Source organism: Trachurus trachurus (genome assembly GCF_905171665.1).
Source record: "Trachurus trachurus genome assembly, chromosome: 20".
Taxonomy (NCBI): Eukaryota; Metazoa; Chordata; class Actinopteri; order Carangiformes; family Carangidae; genus Trachurus; species Trachurus trachurus.
Window position 1 is genome coordinate 3,303,942 of NC_139911.1, and position 18,116 is coordinate 3,322,057.

General features: G+C 42.3%; 1 protein-coding gene across 1 annotated transcript in view; it reads right to left on the reverse strand.

Moving 5' to 3' along the window:
• The window catches only part of kcnh2b (potassium voltage-gated channel, subfamily H (eag-related), member 2b), a gene marked incomplete at both ends in the record, with an annotated part of 295,565 nt that overhangs the window by 255,412 nt on the left and 22,037 nt on the right, over positions 1-18,116 (reverse strand). The window contains one exon of the mRNA XM_083995135.1: positions 8,225-8,455. Within this exon, the coding sequence (XP_083851261.1) occupies positions 8,225-8,455 (231 nt within the window). The remainder of the gene's footprint in view (positions 1-8,224; positions 8,456-18,116) is intronic.

Genomic DNA, 18,116 nt, shown 5'->3' on the forward strand with positions numbered 1-18,116 from the left:
TTTTATTATCTTGTATTACATGGTTTAGTGTGTGTTGTTTAATGGTGGTTCTGTCCAAGTTCACGTCATTATCATTTTCATTTTCGCTGACACAAAACAAAACGCTCTCCATCACCTCCTGTTGTTTTTTTAAATGGACGCCCTCTCTCTCCTCGGTTCAAAAACATGATGCAACTTCTGGTTACGTACGTGGGCGACGGCCGATCGCATTAGAAAGGTTTCTCTCTTTTTTTTGTCTGCATGTAATGTGCTCTTAGCTGCAGGTGGGATCATCCATGGCAATCATCAGCACTGAGCGCTAACCTCCCTCCCTCCTCCCCCTCCCCCTCCCCACCCCGACTCCCCCGACTCCCCCGACTCCCCCCCTTGGAGACTGCAGGTCTCTAAGTGCTTTGCTTAGCTACCGCTCGCTGCTAGGCAATCTGGAGGCGTCCCTCTAGACTCACACACACACACACACACACACACAGAGGACAGGACAGGACGGGCCGGGCCAGCTCCTCTCGGGGCTCGGTGGTGTTATCACAGCAGCAACGTACTGTAAGGACACTCACGCTGTGGGATAAGATAAGACACCTGATAGTCCTCGAGACACCACAACACACTCCGCACTGTGTGCTCGTCATAATGCCCGGCCTTGTTAGCAGTCACACAAACTAATATTTATGTCTGCAGCTGCGGTGGCTGTGATTTCCCAGGCTCATCAACGGCCTCAGGATGTCAAAGTTTGTGTTTTTAATGCCTGTTTAACACTATTATTGATTTCATGGCCATAATTCTTTTTTAAAAGGGGGGGTTTAAGGACACAAACTCTAAAAACAACTTGCATTCAGCCCAATGTGACTAATCAGGGTTGGCAAGGTGAGAAGTTCTGAAATATCTTTTAAAAAATTGTCGTGAAACACATGCAGCAGACTTGTTAAAATGGGCATTTTGTATGTTGGTTTTATATGACGAGAATAAAGTCATAATATTAGGAGATAAAGTCGTAATTTTACGAGAATAAAGTGGCAATGTTATGAGAAAAAAACAGCTATTTCCTTCCAATACTGAGCCAGACATGTGCTAAAAACACTTATTTTTTTCTAAATAATGTGACAAATTATGTAAAATTTGTCAAAAAACTAAAGTGTTGCATTAAATTTATTCCAAACTTGACTCCCAGTTAAAGCAGATATCAGCTTCACGGCCGTTTCGGCTAATGCTGCGTTCAAGGCAGGCTTTTGAAACCGTAAGTTACAGCTTCAAGTCACAACTACGACTTGGTAGCGTTCCAGGTAACCCGTAGCTCGTGTTTTTACCATCCTGTTGTCTGTGAAAGTTCCCTATAACGGCCACTCGTAACTTCCGACCCGTGAACTCGTACCAGATCGAACTGGTATGACTTCACAGGAAGGAAAAACACAAAGTACGAGTTTCTTTGAACACACCATGAGTTAGCAGCCCCCGCCCTTGTCAGGCATCAATTGGTCCTCGTGCCACGTCACCACATTCACGCGCATCCCTTGGCTGCACACACAGCCCTTCATGCCGTTCTCTCTCCTCATTGGATAACACTTGTATCCCACAAGGAAAATTTTCTCCTCGGGTTACAGCAGAGCAGAGTGACGGAGAGACTCGTGTTTAGGCTGAAATACTTCATGTAAGTGATTGCTGACGGAAAATAGGACTATTTAGGACTTATATTAACAAAAACATTCCACTGATATCTGCTTTAATTAACCCGTATTTAGTCAGATTTTTATGAAAAAACACCGGTTACACCACTTGACATTGGGTTGCATAACATCATTTACCCTTTTGTGTTCAAGAGTTTGTCATGTATAAGATGCAACACAACACACACACATACAGCTGATGATGATACATTTGAGATAAAGTAGAGGCCGAGTCCTTGTTGACACAGCTGCCTCTGTTTCGTTACACCATCACATACAGTCTCTTTAATTAATACACAGGACCGACAGTATTTCATGTATCATTATTACCACTGTTATTAAATCTGAACCAGTCCCTTTGCTACACGAAGTCGCTCCGGTTGCAGGGAAAGATTATGATTAAAGCAAATGTCATTGTGATCTAATCAGAAGACGCTGACCCCCCCTCCCCTTCCTCCCTTCTCTCTCTCTCTCTTTTACAACCAATGGAACAACAACATGGACTGTTTTTGTGGTGCATGATCCAATGAGAGGTGGGTCGGAGCTCGGGGCATCAGAGCCTCTATAACAGATGGCAGATAACCATGGGAAATGAGACGGAGGGGGGTGTAGAGTGCACCTGGCTCCCTGGACTGGAGAGGCATCACTGCTCATTGGTGTGTACGGGGATCAAGCTGGATGTCCTGACCAGTGTACAGTTAGCTTTAACTCATCTTTAATGTGGCTCCATCTGTCTGACCTTTCCTCAGACATCTGTCCGCCAGACGAGTTGCTGCTGCTGCTGCTGCTCAAACTCAAACTCAAATTAATCTGCACAGCATCCTCCTGTCTAATTGTGGACGACCAGTAAAACATCACAGCCTCTTTAACATACTACTTGACACTTGTGTGGAGTGTTTGTAAACAAGAAATAGCATCACAAAAGCACGTAGAGATGAACATTTCTCTCCGAAGCCCTTTGAGTTCTGTATCTTTATAATCACATAAGACGTTGGCTTAAAAGCTCACATTGAAAACTTTGTTTTTTCAAAGTTATAAGTAATTTCAAAACAGTCCTTTCACATTACAAAGTCTTGGCAAGAGCGGAAAATCTCATAATCTTGTTACAGAGCCACTTCAAATGATGGACACTGTGAGTTTTCTTTTAAAAAATAAAAGCAGAATAGAAGGAACAAAAGCAAAGTTTTAGTTTGAGGGGATAAAATGGATTTTTAAGTTTTTGGCAAAAACAGAAGACAAACATTATCAAATGAGAGGAACTACACTAACTTTCTTAGATCAGAAATAAGTGATGTCATCATTATAAGCATCACTTATGAGTATTAGGGCCAATCATGAAAAATGCACTTCCAAGAATAAAGTTGAAATGTTGAGAATAACGTTGAAATACGATGTCAAAATGTCGTCTCTAGTCCATCAAATTAGGAGTGGAGTGCGACTGACAATTGAACGCATCCTTGGAGAGTATTGGTAAGAGTAGGTTTCTAAAGTTATGCAACTGCAAACTTATTTGATATATCACTTCTTCCACAACATTTCGCCTTTTTCCTCAAAGTGCTCAAGGAAAAACAATCTCCCTCCTCTCATTTTCTGTTTCATGAGTGTCCCTAATACTCTTCCATTCTTACGTCTCTCACAGGACTTGCTAATAGATTTCACTGAGTGTTAGAGCTACAGTATGTTAAAAAAGAAAAGAAAAAAAATCAATATTTCAACTGAAATCCATCTTCATTTGAATAATCCAATATTGATTCATAAGAATTCTGAGATGGATCTTTGTAATATGCGACTCGTGGAGGTCACAGGTGTAAAAGGCTGCAGATTTAAATAACAGCAAAGTCAGCAAAGAGCAGGAGAAAAGCATCGGTATGTTGCAAGAAGAAGCTACGTGCACTTGTTGGTTCCTCGCTGTTATTTCTTGAGCTGTGTCTAAACTGTTGCTCATTGCATTGCTAATGCGACTGCTCCAGGGCCTTTTAATAATGCACAGCGTTACAGAGGTACAACTCTGCATGAGTTCTCTGAGAATCTCATTCTTATTCAAACACAACTGGTTTAGCGCAGCTGAAATATCTGAATCTATATTTAATCGAGTCAATTTTTAGGGAGGGAGATCAGTAGCGAATCCCAGCGCTGGTGTTCATACCTGTCATTTCAGTCTGCAGCGCTCTGTTCACACTTTGACAACCTTGTATTATCCTGAAGAGAAAAAAAAGACAGAAAAACCCAAGGAATCTTTTATATTCAAAGGATTTCGGTCCTCCGCCTTCAACCGTCCTGTGAAGTCGACAAGACAGTGACATTCTTGAATTGATCTAAGCTCATGATGGCCACGTTATACGACCCCTCGATGGCAGACGAGAGCCCAGTCTGTCATATTGTTACAAGGCCGATGACGAGCAACGTGCTGGAAAGGGCAGAGAGACAGAAACAGAGAAAAGAGACACAGAGAGGTCGTGAGAAAGTTAAAGACGCTGGGTGTCAATGAAACAGGGAGGGAGGGCTGCAGATAGTGAGGTTTCATGCAACTACAGCCTGGAGGGGGGAGAAGAGAAGACACAATCAGACAGAGTGAGAAGAGGAAGATAAGAACCAAGAGAGAACCAAGTTGGTGCAAAGAAAAGAGGGGAAACCCTGTTAAACTACAGAGTGCTGCTGGTTTATTATTATTCACCTCCTCTCTAATCTCGCCCACAGAACAAAACACACCTGTGCTCTGTCTCTTAATCCCTCCTGAGTCACAAACATATCGCCAACTACATACTATACATGTGCAAGCGAGAGGATTCAAAGCCGTACAGGTGACCCGTTCTGTAGCGACAAATAAATAAATAAATAAAAAGCCTCTACACGGAGTAGAGTGCATGTGTGCGCTGCCGTATCGCCGGGTTTACCTGGAGAGCATGATTGATTAAGCTGGTGAGCAATCGGAGTCGGACAATTGAGCGTGAGAGCGAGAAGGGAGATCTATCATTGTGAAGGCTCATGCCTAAGCTTGGCACTAGATAAATGGGCTCAGGTGAAGCCACTGTGTGTGTGTGTGTGTGTGTGTCTGTATGTGTGTGTGTGTGTGTGCAATGTGTTCATGCATGCATGCATGTAAGTATGTGTGTGTCATGGCTACACAGTCCCGAGTAAAAAAAAAAAACACACACATCGGCACACTCATTGCTTAGGCTGCTCTTTGAGATCAAGGGAAAGGCTGTTCTTTCTTTTCCCTCTTAGCCTTTGTAAGAGAGAGGGAGGAAAGAGGGAGGGCAGAAGGGGGGAGGGAGGGAGGGGAGGAAGGAGGCAAAGGGGACAAGAGGAGGTGGCATAATGTTTCCTGGCTGTGTGCATTATGGATGAGGTGTGTCCACGGCGTTCGATCAGCGGCTCTCCGATGGCCGGACGGCGGCCCCGCTGGGGTTACCTTACCTGAGCCGCTGTGTTGGTGTCTTTGTGTGCAGCTCCGGTGTGTTTGACTATGACAGAGAGTCACACCCACCAACACACACACACACTCACACACAGATAACAAACACACACACACATACACACTTCCCATTGGCCACGATTTTTCATTCTTTTCGTTATATTTAATTGAGCACCGATCAATGAGGATGTTACCGGAGACAAAAAGCTCTGGGACGGCCAAGCTTTGCACCCACAATGCATCATTCAGTTCAGTCAATAAAATCATGATCTTGGTCAGAAAAGGTCCAAATTATAATACATTATATTCAGCAGGAGGTTAAAGAGGAGCAGAGCAAGAGAAACTGACATTTTCCAAACCAATCCAATCCAATCCAATCGGGGATGCCACCTGGTTACCGTGGCAGCGTGATGAGAGGCAATGTTTATGTTTGTCGCTGCTCTTTAGGAGCCGTCAGCTGAGTGTAATCACACAGCTACAGAAGATAACAGCTCCTCAATCTCCTCACACACCACAAACACAACCTGCATGCAGAAGACAAGATACTCTGAAGGCACAAGCTTCCAATAAAAAAAAAAAAAAAAATTCCTCTATAGTTGCTGTAGCACACACTGATAATTAAATAAGTTTAAGTGACGACTCAACGCTGCGAGCAAAAACCAGGATCTGCATCAACATGCTGATCTCCACCAGTACTGTAACTGTACGCCATGGCAACAGAAAAGACTTGCTTCTGATTGGATGGAGAGAGTCTGTTAGTATTTTACAGCTTTAGCCATCATCAACCTAACTGCAGGCAAACACAATGAATCAAATCTCACAATGGGGTTAAACCTCACAACAAATAACATTTATTAACTGACCATTCATCTACTGTAATGCTGCAAGGTTGGTCATGTTATGAGGGTGTTAACATCAATACGTAATCAATCAATCGACAGACACACTAGGCAGAGCCCACTCCCAGTCACTACACGTCGTTTTTGCACTGTGTGTGTGTTATGTTGCTTTTCATTCATCTAGAATAAATCCACTTTCAGCAGAATTCATTATTCTTTGTACACAAGTCCCATCTCTCAACAATTATCATTAAAATAAAGATATCATAATGTCTCTTGAGCAGGTTGTCTACACACACACACATACTGCCCAGAATTATATTCATACAGTTTTAACAGAAGGAATAATAATCCACTACCCAAGTTTGGGCCAAAAGAGCTGTTTACAGCTGTTCTCCATCTAGAATATAGGATAGCTATAGGAAGCTGCAGTGGTGCAACATGATGATACAAGGCTCATTTACTCAAGATAAGCTGCTGGGTATGAAGACGATTTGGAGATGGAAACACTAAGTATGTGTACTGTATGAGTGCAGAATCCGTGGGGTTTAATCAGTCCTTCTGTACACACATTTCCATATTATCTCCATATTGTCAAATGCATGTGATATTGTCTGGTTTTGCTCATCATGCCGGGCTCATCTGCCCCTTCACTGAACTCTGATTAGTCACCGATTGTTTGGGAGGAGAATGGAGAATTAACATGAGTCACTTTGCCACTGAAACAACAATGGTTGAAAAATATTTGAGTGAATATAATGATTAATATCTCATCCATCCACTGTGTAAAATAAGGAGGGAAGGGACAGTCGATGCTACTGCCAACCAGAGCTTTGCAGCCACCTGCCCACACTGGCACCAAAACCCTCACAGGCTTTTAAATATTGTTGCTTCCAAAAGCCGTTAACTATGTGTTGTTAGCATGGAGGGACAGAAATGACAACACCTCTGTTAGTCTATGGAATATAGCTTCTTACAAGGTGTGTGTGTCCATGTCTCGTCTCTGGAAAGTGAAAGCTGCAGAGTCGAGGGCTGAACTGGCAAAGCGTTGCTCAGAAGTATCGGAGAGGAGACAGCTGGCACCTCCCTCCCTCCCTGCCTTCCTTTCTTTCTTTCTTTTCTTTCTTTCTTTTCTCCCTCCCTCTCTCTTTTACAGTCGCTCTCTCTCGCTCTCACCACCACCAGCAACACTTTCAGGCTACGTGCGAAACTCACTTTCTGACAGTCGCTGCTGTGTTCCTTTCTCACTTCATTTCTCCCACCCTCACCCTCACCCTCACCCTCCTCACCTCTCAGAGCTGAGCTGTGCTGTGTTTTCCTGCCTCTTAGTCATCTCTTGCCCTCTTTACTTGTTTCAATCCTCCTCCTCCTCCTCCTCCTCCCACATTTTCCTCCATCTGCCTCTCTTTCCTCCCTCCCTACCTCCCTCCCTCCCTTCCTCCTCCTCCTCCTCCCGCTGTTCTGGTGTCTGTCCACAGGTGGAAAACGTCCAGCAGATGCTTTTTTGGCCGTAGCCCAGGGAGTTGCTGACTTTATTACCATGGCAGCTCTTTATCGCCATGGAAGCTGTGTGTCTGTCTGTCGTTGCAGCGTCGACCGACCAGCGAGCGTACTGTTACCTGGTGCTGGTCCAGTTGGCATGCATCATGTGCTCATAAATACAACTATACAAAGGAGGAGTTTGTTGAAGACGGTGCTATATCGACTTTAACTTCAAGTGTCGTTCTGGAAACAACCCAAAAAAAGCACCACACTGCACTGTATTTCCTGCATCCTCATCAAGAAATCACAGCGCAAAACAGGTTGCAAAAAGAAGGAGACAGAAGACGTTAAATGGACTTATCGGTAAACAGTAGTAAGGTCACTCACACATAAACATGAGCTGGTGGGTGGTGCCAAATGTTCTGCACACACACACACACACACACTGCACAAGAGGATATTGAATGCAGCTGAGTCCATTTTACAGTGACAAAAACCCATTCAGACACTCCAGCGTTTCGCATACAAGCACACTCAAAATGCATTCACACCTCAGTGCCTTCAATAGCACTCTCACCATGCCAATAGCAACTAAAATAGCATATGCTCTCCCAAGCTTGTTATCTTTCTTAAAAGAACCCAACGACACACACACACACAAACACACACACACACAACAACAACTTCCTTCTTGCTTCAGTCCATTTTTACGACTGCATCATTGTCACTTGCTCTCATTTCTATGTAAACAACACACACAGACACTTTGACACAGCAGCTCGGAGTCAAAATGCTAAAAACAGCTCAACACACACACTTTTTGTTCCTACCATCTTTGCGGTACAGGTTGATCTCCACTTTCCTCTCCTCCGACCCCAGCAGGGCCTGCGCCATCTGGGCGATCGCCAGCCGCTTGGTGTCGGGTCCGTACAGGAAGTTGCAGGTGCACGGCTGCTGCATGATCTCGGCGCGCGAGTAGCCGCACAGGTGGCAGAAGCCATCGTTGCAGAAGATGATGGCACAGTTCTCCACTCTTGCATTGGCGATGACAAACTTGCGACCTGTTGTGGGTGGAATGAGAGAGAGAGAGAGAGAGAGAGAGAGAGAGAGAGAGAGAGAAGGTTTGTATATTTAATTCAGTTTCACCCTGGACAGCAAACACAGAAATTCAATCAGTGGTACTTTAGTTTACGTGATGACCCTTAATCATAATCACATTTATTTGTCAAGTATGTGCAGACATATGAGGAATTTGACTCTGCTTTATCGTCACTCACATATATAGGGCTGCATCTAACGATTATATATTTAAACGATTAATAAATTAGTTGTTTAGTCAATAAAATGTGAAAAAATGTTGAAAACTGTCAATCAGTGTTTCCAAAACTACAAGATGGCGTCCTCAAATGTCTCGTTTTGTCCACAAACCAAAGTTTTTATTGTCATAAAGGAACAAAGAAACCAGAAATATTCACATTTAAGAAGCTGAAATCAGAGAATTTTTACTTATTTTCTTTAAAAAACTACCCAAACTGGTTATTCGATTGTCAAAAGAGTCGCTTATTGTGCGATTAATTGTTGCAGCTATACACATAAGGACATACAGAATGAGGACAGCCACACCTGAGCAATAACACAATAAAACAGAGAACATATCCAAGTGCAAATATAAGTAAAGTGGCCAGTGGATTAAAGGTGGTTAGTGCAAACAATGAGGTAGTAGTGCAATGAGATAAATAAGCAAAACAAGATAACTGCATAAAGCAAAACCGCTAAAATGCAAAACAAGGGAACATTTTAATGTGAATTCCTACAAGACACAACACGTATGTCTATAATTCTGAATTTCACAGCTTTAACTTTGAAAGGATGGCTGGCAGACCTTCACCAACACACAATGTCCACAACCATACGCATGTAGTAGGGACTAGGGAGAGATCTAGCTATTTAAATGATTTAACAATGGAATAAGTTAACATTTTAAACTTAAATGAACATTAAAGTAAAATATGCAGTATGATTTAAACTCAACTTTAACCAAGTAATATTAGAGACGTTGCTACGAGGGAAAAAGTCAAGATGGAAGTCAATATGCTGAGATTAAAGCTGTAATAGTTCAACACTGGAGCAGAGATTGAGAGAGAGAGAGGAAATCCCCTGACATTAAAACAGGACAGACCTCACAGGTGTAAATCAATAACAATTGACAACAGCAGCTTTCCAGTGGGTTTGGTCAGGTCTGGTTCACTTGACATTAAAACTGTCAAGTCCATTTTTATTGACTCGACTTGACTTGACAGGTTAATAGAAGACACACATCATATTTATACACCTGTATAATGTCCTTTTTCTGCCATAAGCCGACAGGTAAGGACATATCTTGTGCGCAGTAGGCTTTAATGTATTGTTTTTATAGAAATAATAAAATTCATGAGGAGAATAAATCAATACCATGAGAGTAGAGGAAATACATGCTCCATTTTGAGCATTAAAAACTAATACTGTGAGAGAGATCACTAAGTTTACTCACGTTGTATATTAGGCTATGTACTAACTAAACCTACCACTTTAGAGACTGCAACACACAGTCGCAGTCATAATGTTTTAAACAATTCCTCACATACACACACACACACGCACACACAACAATGCAAATTCTAGTTAAATTAATTATAAAGTAAGTATAAAAAGGTAAAAATATTGAAATGTTTAAAATAAATAGGTGCTTAAAGAAGCAAGTGCATGTTGGGCTCAAAACTGAAAATCTAATACTGTGGTATAGTACTTTGTAGGTACTGTGTAGCAGACTTTTTGCACTTTTAAAAGTATCATTGCACTTTGAAATGGTATTTTTGCACTTGCCCATATATATATTTTGTTCAGTTCACATGATATTACAGCTAGGAATGGAGCTATTTCATCTCTTCTCTCTGCTCATTTCAATGCCAATTCAAAAGAGAGAGAGTGTGTGTGCGTTTGCTGATAGCCTTGCATATGTGTGTGTGTGTGTTGTAATTGTGCTCAAGAGTGCAACCAGCAGCTGCAACCTTGGTATCTCCCACTCCCACAAAGCTCTGATCTGCTCCCCTCTCTCTGAACCACTTACTTTGGAGCCATTTAGTTCAACGGCCTCTGCTCAATGTCAAAGGACGATCTTAAAGTACTCGCAGAGCTGCTGTTATGCTCCAACACACACATACACACACACATATACAGTATATATATATACACTTGGACATACTTCATTACCCTGCTCTTTTCTGCCTCTTTACCTTCAACGACTTATAAATATAGTGCAGGTCTCCAGTTTGTGTGAGGTGAATCTCCTGTGTTTCTTATGACCGCACTTGTATCTGCGTATACAGCCTGTGTGCACATGTGGCTGTGGGTGTCTGTCAGGCTAATAGATGGCCTCCACTAAAGAGCTTTAAGCTTCTGGAGAGCTCCTGTTGCTTTCACTATACTGCGTCCCACTGTGAGGAATACTGCACTCATAAATAGTCATGTGGATGGTTAGAGGGAAGGAGGAATGGGTTGTTGTGGCAGGAAAGGAGTGGTGGATAAGGGGAGGAAAGACAGCTGGGAGGTGAAGGGAGGATGAATAAATTGATGGAAGTAGGCAAGAGCAGGAGTTTGGGAAGGATGGATTACAGCAAAACAAAAGATAAATAAAAGGAAAGGGGGTGAATAGGGGATGGGAATTAAATGAAACCGAAGCGAGATAATGAACGGAGGGAGATTTGGAGGAAAGGATAAGGTGAAGCAGGGATAAAGGAGAGGTGATCTGTCCAGGGATGGAAGAGTCTGACCACATTTCTCAGCAATTAGGCAGCTTCAAATACACAGACTGTTTCTTTGCTATCTTCAAGTTTCTAGCTGTGAAGAAGCAAAGATGCATTATTTAATACACTTCGCCTATATTCTCTCTTCGCACATTTGTTTATTCTACCACAGAGAGTGATTATTTAATGATTTACCTTTTATAAGTGTCTAAAATGATAACCATAATATTCACAATGCAACAAGCTATGCAAAAAACAGGTTTCATGCTGTTTTATGTTCTAAAACCTATTGAATTACATGGATAAACACGCAGCAGACAGGATCAATCACATTGAACATCATCGCTCTGACTTTTAATGTTGCAGGGGAGCTAATTAGCAAAATATCTGGGCCTCCGCAGCAACACCGAATCCAATAGGATGAGATTCAACCAATGTTTTGAAGCCAAGTTGCATGAGAAGCTCCTTCCAGCATGTAGACACATCCCAGTCTCCAGCAGACCCAGATCCAAGAGTGACTCCAAGAAAAAAAGGAAACTTCTGTGTCAATAAACCCAAATCCTGAGTGTTTTCTGCAGGATGGGATGGATTTTAAAAGAGAGAGAGAGAGAGTGCGTGTGTGTGTTTGGGTATTTATGCAGATGGAGGATCTGTTTTTTTTGTCTGCTCAGGTTTTTTAACAAAGATAATGCTGTGCCACTCAGAAAGTATCCAAGTGCATGAAAGCCACTAACAAAGCCACTTTGCAAACAAAAAGTGTCCGTTATGAGGAGAACAGAACAAACTCCTTGAGACACAGGAAACTATATGAACTGTTGTTTGACAGAAAAAGTTTTCGGTGTCGTCCCACTCTCGGATAAAGGACAGAATCTTAAAAAACATTTGAGGTGACATAAATAATTCAGCAGCATTATTGGTGCAGTGAACAAGCCAAGCAGGTCCTAAAACCTCAGGTGAACTCCAAAAATATACGGCCTGACTGATGATTTTGGTAATTTTTATTCCATATAAGATCTTCACAAAGAACGCCGGTGATAAATCTTCCCCCCCAAGGACTCCAGCTGGGAAAAGAGCCGAGAGACGCCTTATTGCCGCGGTGAACTCTGAGAGATTTAATTGCTTCTTGCTTAGGATTTGTGAGACTTCAGACCTCGATCACGAATCACGATGTATCTACAGTATATAAGACAAAGGGCGGCCAACTTTCGGAAGGGGGAAAAGATGTTAACAAACTGTTTTCAATGTTCACAAAATGGAAGAAGCAGGTCCACCCGGTCTATAAATCTAGACTGGATCGAGGTGTTTGATGGAAATATTCCCCACAACAAACCTCAAGGTGAGAAACCTTATGGAGGTCCACATCACTACTTCACAATGCAGCATCATAAATCTATAGGACCAGTAGGAATAAATAGGATTGATAAAGCAGTGTGATTAAACAAATCCACTCTCTGCCCTCTGTCAAAACCTTTTTTAAAAATCATGGAATACATTAATCTTTTAAAAACCAAATTTCTTCTCACACACAGGCCGACCATGCATGAGCCGTGGATGGTCCATACAGGCAGGTTTTCACTCTAAATAAAGACATAGCACGGTGCACCGCTTCAAGGAGAGGGGAAGGGATTCATCAGTGAAATCACCGGCTAACTGCGACAGGTCGGACATTAAAACCTGAGGACTATTGACTCTCCACGCCACGAAGCAATGCTGCGACTGAAATGACTCCCTTATTCACTCATCCACTCTCCCCCCTGTGTCAGAAAGACTCGGTAATTCACTCCGTTATGAGCAATAAATTGAGATTTCTGACACTGAAAGGGATGATGATGATGATAGGTGGGATGGAGATGTGTGTTCTTTGATCGGCTTCTTTCTTTCTTTGCCTGGAGCCCATCATGAGTAAATGTAGTTGCTGGTGAACCACACATAGCAGCAGGGACGCGGCTACATGCTGCACATTTAGCAGTTATGCATCACTTATATTGGCTCCCTGTCTAAACTCAACGGCTTAACGACAAGTTCAATATGCTCAGTGTTTACGCTCTTACATACAGACCCTGACAATGTTGGATGACTCAGTTTGTAACCTGCTGATTCTCAGACCCATGCATGCTTCAACTGCAACTTTCTGCCTCCTGAACCTCAATGGGTTCAATTGACGTCCGACACAAGAATTAAACCTGCTATTTTATACACACCGACCGACACGCCGGCAACAGTGACCACTGATCATTACTACTGCGACTGTTGTTATTCTTTCACTCGAGTTAAAGTGGCTGCTGTGTTGTGCAGGAAAACCACACCACGGTCCATCGACAAGGTGCAGACGTTCCCTGTGTTTGGAGAGGATGAGAGGATTGAATAAAAGAGAGCAAGACGGAGCGTGCTATGACGACCTCGTCCACATTAAGGAGGAACTATGAAGCACTCAGGTGTAATGGAACAGAACCTTTTACCAAGTCGAGCTGAGTCGAGCTGGGACTGTGTGATGGAAAAGGGATTTGAGTCTTGCGTCGAACATCACGCTCATGACTTTTCCAAGGCTAATCAGTGGCCGGCAGTCAGTTGATGTCACGTTTTAGTATCGGCTCGGCTCGCTTGGAAGCTCTACAGTACCAAAAAATGTTACAGGTACTATCCCAAATGGAAAAGAAAAAAGAAAAAAAACAGTTGAGTTGAGCCGAGTAGTGCTAGTGGAAAAGGGCCATTAGAGATTTTAGATCAATAACGTCATGTGAATCAGTGTAGATCAGTGGAGCTACAGTACACTTCCTGTGTGAGATATACGTCTTTTTTATCACATTTTATGACTTCTCATATTTTTTTGTAATTTTGAATACATTTAATAATGTAAATATGAGCGTTTTGAGTGTGACCTATCACACAAAGTCAGTGTAGGACAGTAGAGCAACAAGTGCTGTGTCAGACTCACCTCTTTTAATAGCATTGTCATTGTCTGCTGCACATCTCACAACAGGTCCGCTCCACACAGGCACTTCGCTAACTTTATTTTGTAAGGACAGACTACAGTAGATGTTCAATTTGTAAACAGTGACATGTTGGATATAAACTCTGAGCACCAGACACTTAATTTGTTTATAATTATTATGGAATTATAACGTGACCTAATAAATCTCCCGTCTTTAAAAAAGTTCACTTGCTTATTTGGTCTTCAGCGGGTTGTTTCACGCAAGCAAAGCAGGTGTAAATGCAGATATCAGAATCATATATGGGTCACTCATGATAGAAAATGGATATAGACGGTCAAAAAATCGGATACAGGCACTGCACCCCCGGCCAAGAATTGGGAAGCAGGTACAGTAGTGCATCACACACATATTGGCCCTTGATGAATGGATGAATGAAATTAAAACAAAAGCCTACAGTACACACTGAGGTCATTCTTCTTGCTAAGTGTTTTTTCATCAGACTTCATTATATGAAACAGTCCCTGAACAGGAATTATCCTTTTTATGAGGACGTTGACGTGACGGTAGACTAGTCATTATTCCCCGTGAATTCTCCTTCAGAGTACCGTTGTTGACTCAGGTGATGTGCAGCTATTCCCCCTCTGAACCGCTGCTTCATCAGTCATCTTTATAACACACAACTGGTCTGGGACGAGGCTGGGCTGCAGGATTCAGACGCTCAGGCCTGTATCTATCTGTACAAAAACTCTTTGTTTTGATGGGATTGCTCCTGGAATGAGTTTTGGCGGCTGCAGCTAAATGATTTATGGATTTTGGAAAGATGTATTTCAGTATCAAGTGTCGAGGAGCCATAACTTGGATATTGTGGGTGATTACTGTATTGATTGAGTGCATTTTTTCTTGTCAGTGAGTGTAGCGATGGTGAGGAGGAGGAGGAAGAGGAGGAAGAGGAGGAAGAGGGGGAGGAAATGCACCAAGACACAACACAGTCTGACCCTGTGTTAAAAATACTACATGTACCTCACAGGCTGATAAACAAAAAGAGAGAACAAGACAAAATACACTCAGTCTGCATGATGGCCTACTTTACTATACAACACACTACATCCGTTTTTGCATACATCACTGAGTTATGAGCAAATATGCATATGAAGGTTGAATTAAAAAAACATGAATATGTAAAAGTGACATTTCAGAGTTCAGGTCAGCAGAGGATTCTGACTTTAAAGACGAATGAATCACTTAAAACATCACAGAAATGAAACTAGAGCATTTAAAATCAGATGATGTGTAGGAAAGAAATGACAGATCTACAGGCTATGTTCTCAGTTATGTCGCTTTCAGACAGACAGTTCTGGAAGTAAAACAACAGCAGCAAAGTGGCTTTTTTGCCGTCTCCTTCTTCGGTTTTTTAAGTTTATTAACGATTTGGTTTGGCATTGGAGTGTACTCGGCCTCCGTCCGTCTCTTCTGCAAGTTCCCTCTTTCTTGCTTTCTAGATTTTCTTGAAATTCTATCAACGCCCAAATCGCGGCAGCAAACATTTTGTCCGTTTCTTCAGCAGACCACAGCAAATTCTTCTCCTCTATCTCGTCAGTCGCTTCCTTCTTCTTCTTCTTCTCTTCCTTCTTCCTGCTCGTTTTAACAGCCTACATAATACGACACGCCCACTGATGATGTTTTTATTTCATGATTCATGTTTGGGTTTTTTTCATGGGAATAATTTAATTGCTTGTTTCTTATTTTATTTCTGTATTTTGTATTTTTTTGTGATTTCTATTTTGGGAACATCGTATAGGAACTGTTATTTGTCTTGCTTTTTAGGGACCCCAGGAAGAATAGTCATCACCATGGTGACAACTAATGGGGATCCAATAAACAATAAACAAAAACCCCTATTATTGATCATATATGGGTCTATTCTACCTACTAAAGACTGTTTTCAGCATTGTAAATGTAATATTATTGGCGTACCTAAACACAGGATTTGTTGGTGTTTTCTATTTGGATAGATTGTCTCATCTTTCATTACTGTGGAAAAGGTTTGATTAAGTGTAGGTCACACAATAACCTGGCAGCTAAAGTGTCTAATCATCATTTCAAATTGACAAATCAATAGTGATAAATCGGTCTGATCGGGCGAAGGCTAGCTGGTTAGCATGCTAAGTCTTGTAGCAGAAGGGAAGGGATGCTCTCCAGCGTTGGAGAGATGTTGCTGTTGGTGAGTAAAGGAAGGAAGTTTGATCTTTAACTCTAGACTCAGTAAAGAAACAGCTATAACGGCTCCAATAAAATGTGATTTTCCTTCCTCCAACATCCAATCAATCAGTCTTTAGTTAAAAAAACCTCCCAAACCTTTCACACTTGACGGAGCTGCTGTGTGACATGCATCAAGTCAACTGGGCTCGACTTTAATCACCGTGATGTTCTCAGAGGACCTCAACGAACCCAAAATCCTGTCAGCGTAATCTCAATTCTTCCCATTTGTCCCTTTCATTCCCCTCTCGCCAAAAAAATAAAATAAATAACTACACCCATCAATCAAAGCCACGGCACAAGAATCAAAACCGACTTTGCCCATTTTCTGGACAAAAAAAAAGGCGAACATCCATCAAGACGGCGAACAGGCCCAGAATGAAAATGCTCATTTCACCCAGCTGCGTTAAACACACAATTATCGCCATCTCTCCCTCGTGCTTTATAAAAAACAGGCGCAGCATCATGTGTATCTGCGCAGCCCGTCCTGGCTTCAACAGGCCGTCCTCTTGGGGGATGTAAACCGGTGGACGGGGCCTGTTCAGATATTCATGGAAACAGTGGAGATCGGAGCTGCGGATGCTCTTGATAGCCTGCCTCCGTGAATTAGTGGCAGCAGCAGCAGCCGCCCTCAGAGGCTCATAAAGCCTGATGGGTTTGTCTGGCTGCAATGAGCGCTGGGTAATACAAAGGCAGGGACGACGTGTAAGTGTGTGTGTGCATGATGTGTGTTGCACATTTCATTCCCCCAGCCAGCCAGCCAGCCTTCTGAAGGAGTGCATTTTAGTCACTGATAATGGCCAAAAGAAACATGGAGATTTTGTTTGAGTCTTTTAGAAGAGGCTGCTTCCTTTTAGAGAGCATGAGAGTTTACAGTGAATGATGAGGCTAGATGTTTGGATAGATGTAATCACACTTCAGACACACACTCTCAGAGAGATGAGATAAAATAAAAGCAATCTTACATAAATGAGGTGCATCTTGAATGATAATATTTTAACTCGTCTGACAGGGTGAGAGAGTGTTAGAGGTTTAATAATAATAAGCAGAAAAGGATGAAAATCTAAATAATACATGGTGTTTAGTTTCATCTTATAGACACAAACTGATGTGGAGAAAGGCAGACAAATAAAACAACAGGGGAGGAGAGCATGCAGCACTGGGAGCTGGAGAAGCAGCAGCAGGTTTGTTCAGGCCACAGCTGGATGTGAAGGAGAGATGCTTTTATTTTGGCGGGGCAGGAAGGTCCAGCTCCTGGTTTATTACACCACAGGCTAAATATCCAGCAGCAGCAGCAGCAGCAGCAGGCGGTGTGTTCACCTGCTAATTCACGGCCCGTGAAGTATTTTTTTTCTCTTCTCCTCCTGGTCCACACTTCTCTCAGAGGCGCTTCATAATGTCAGAGACACTAAGCTCGCTCTCTATCAGCGACCTGCAGAGCTCCTCACTCTTATCTAACCCAGGTGGAGTGAATGGATGGAGGGAATAAAGCACCATAGTAAACATTTGAATATCTACAACTGTAGAGATGTGAAGTGCTTCAGCAGTCTCACTGATTACTGGTATTTTTGCATAATGAGCATCAGCTGATTAAAGCAGAAGCAGACAAGCATCACAGTTAACGTAGCTGTGGAACAATGTTGAAGCGTTTAGTTAATTTATGTCACTCTTTATAATATAAACAATGTTAACTGTCTATATAATTATACTTACTGCAGTCTCTTGGCAAGGAAAGTGAGTTATAACAGTGA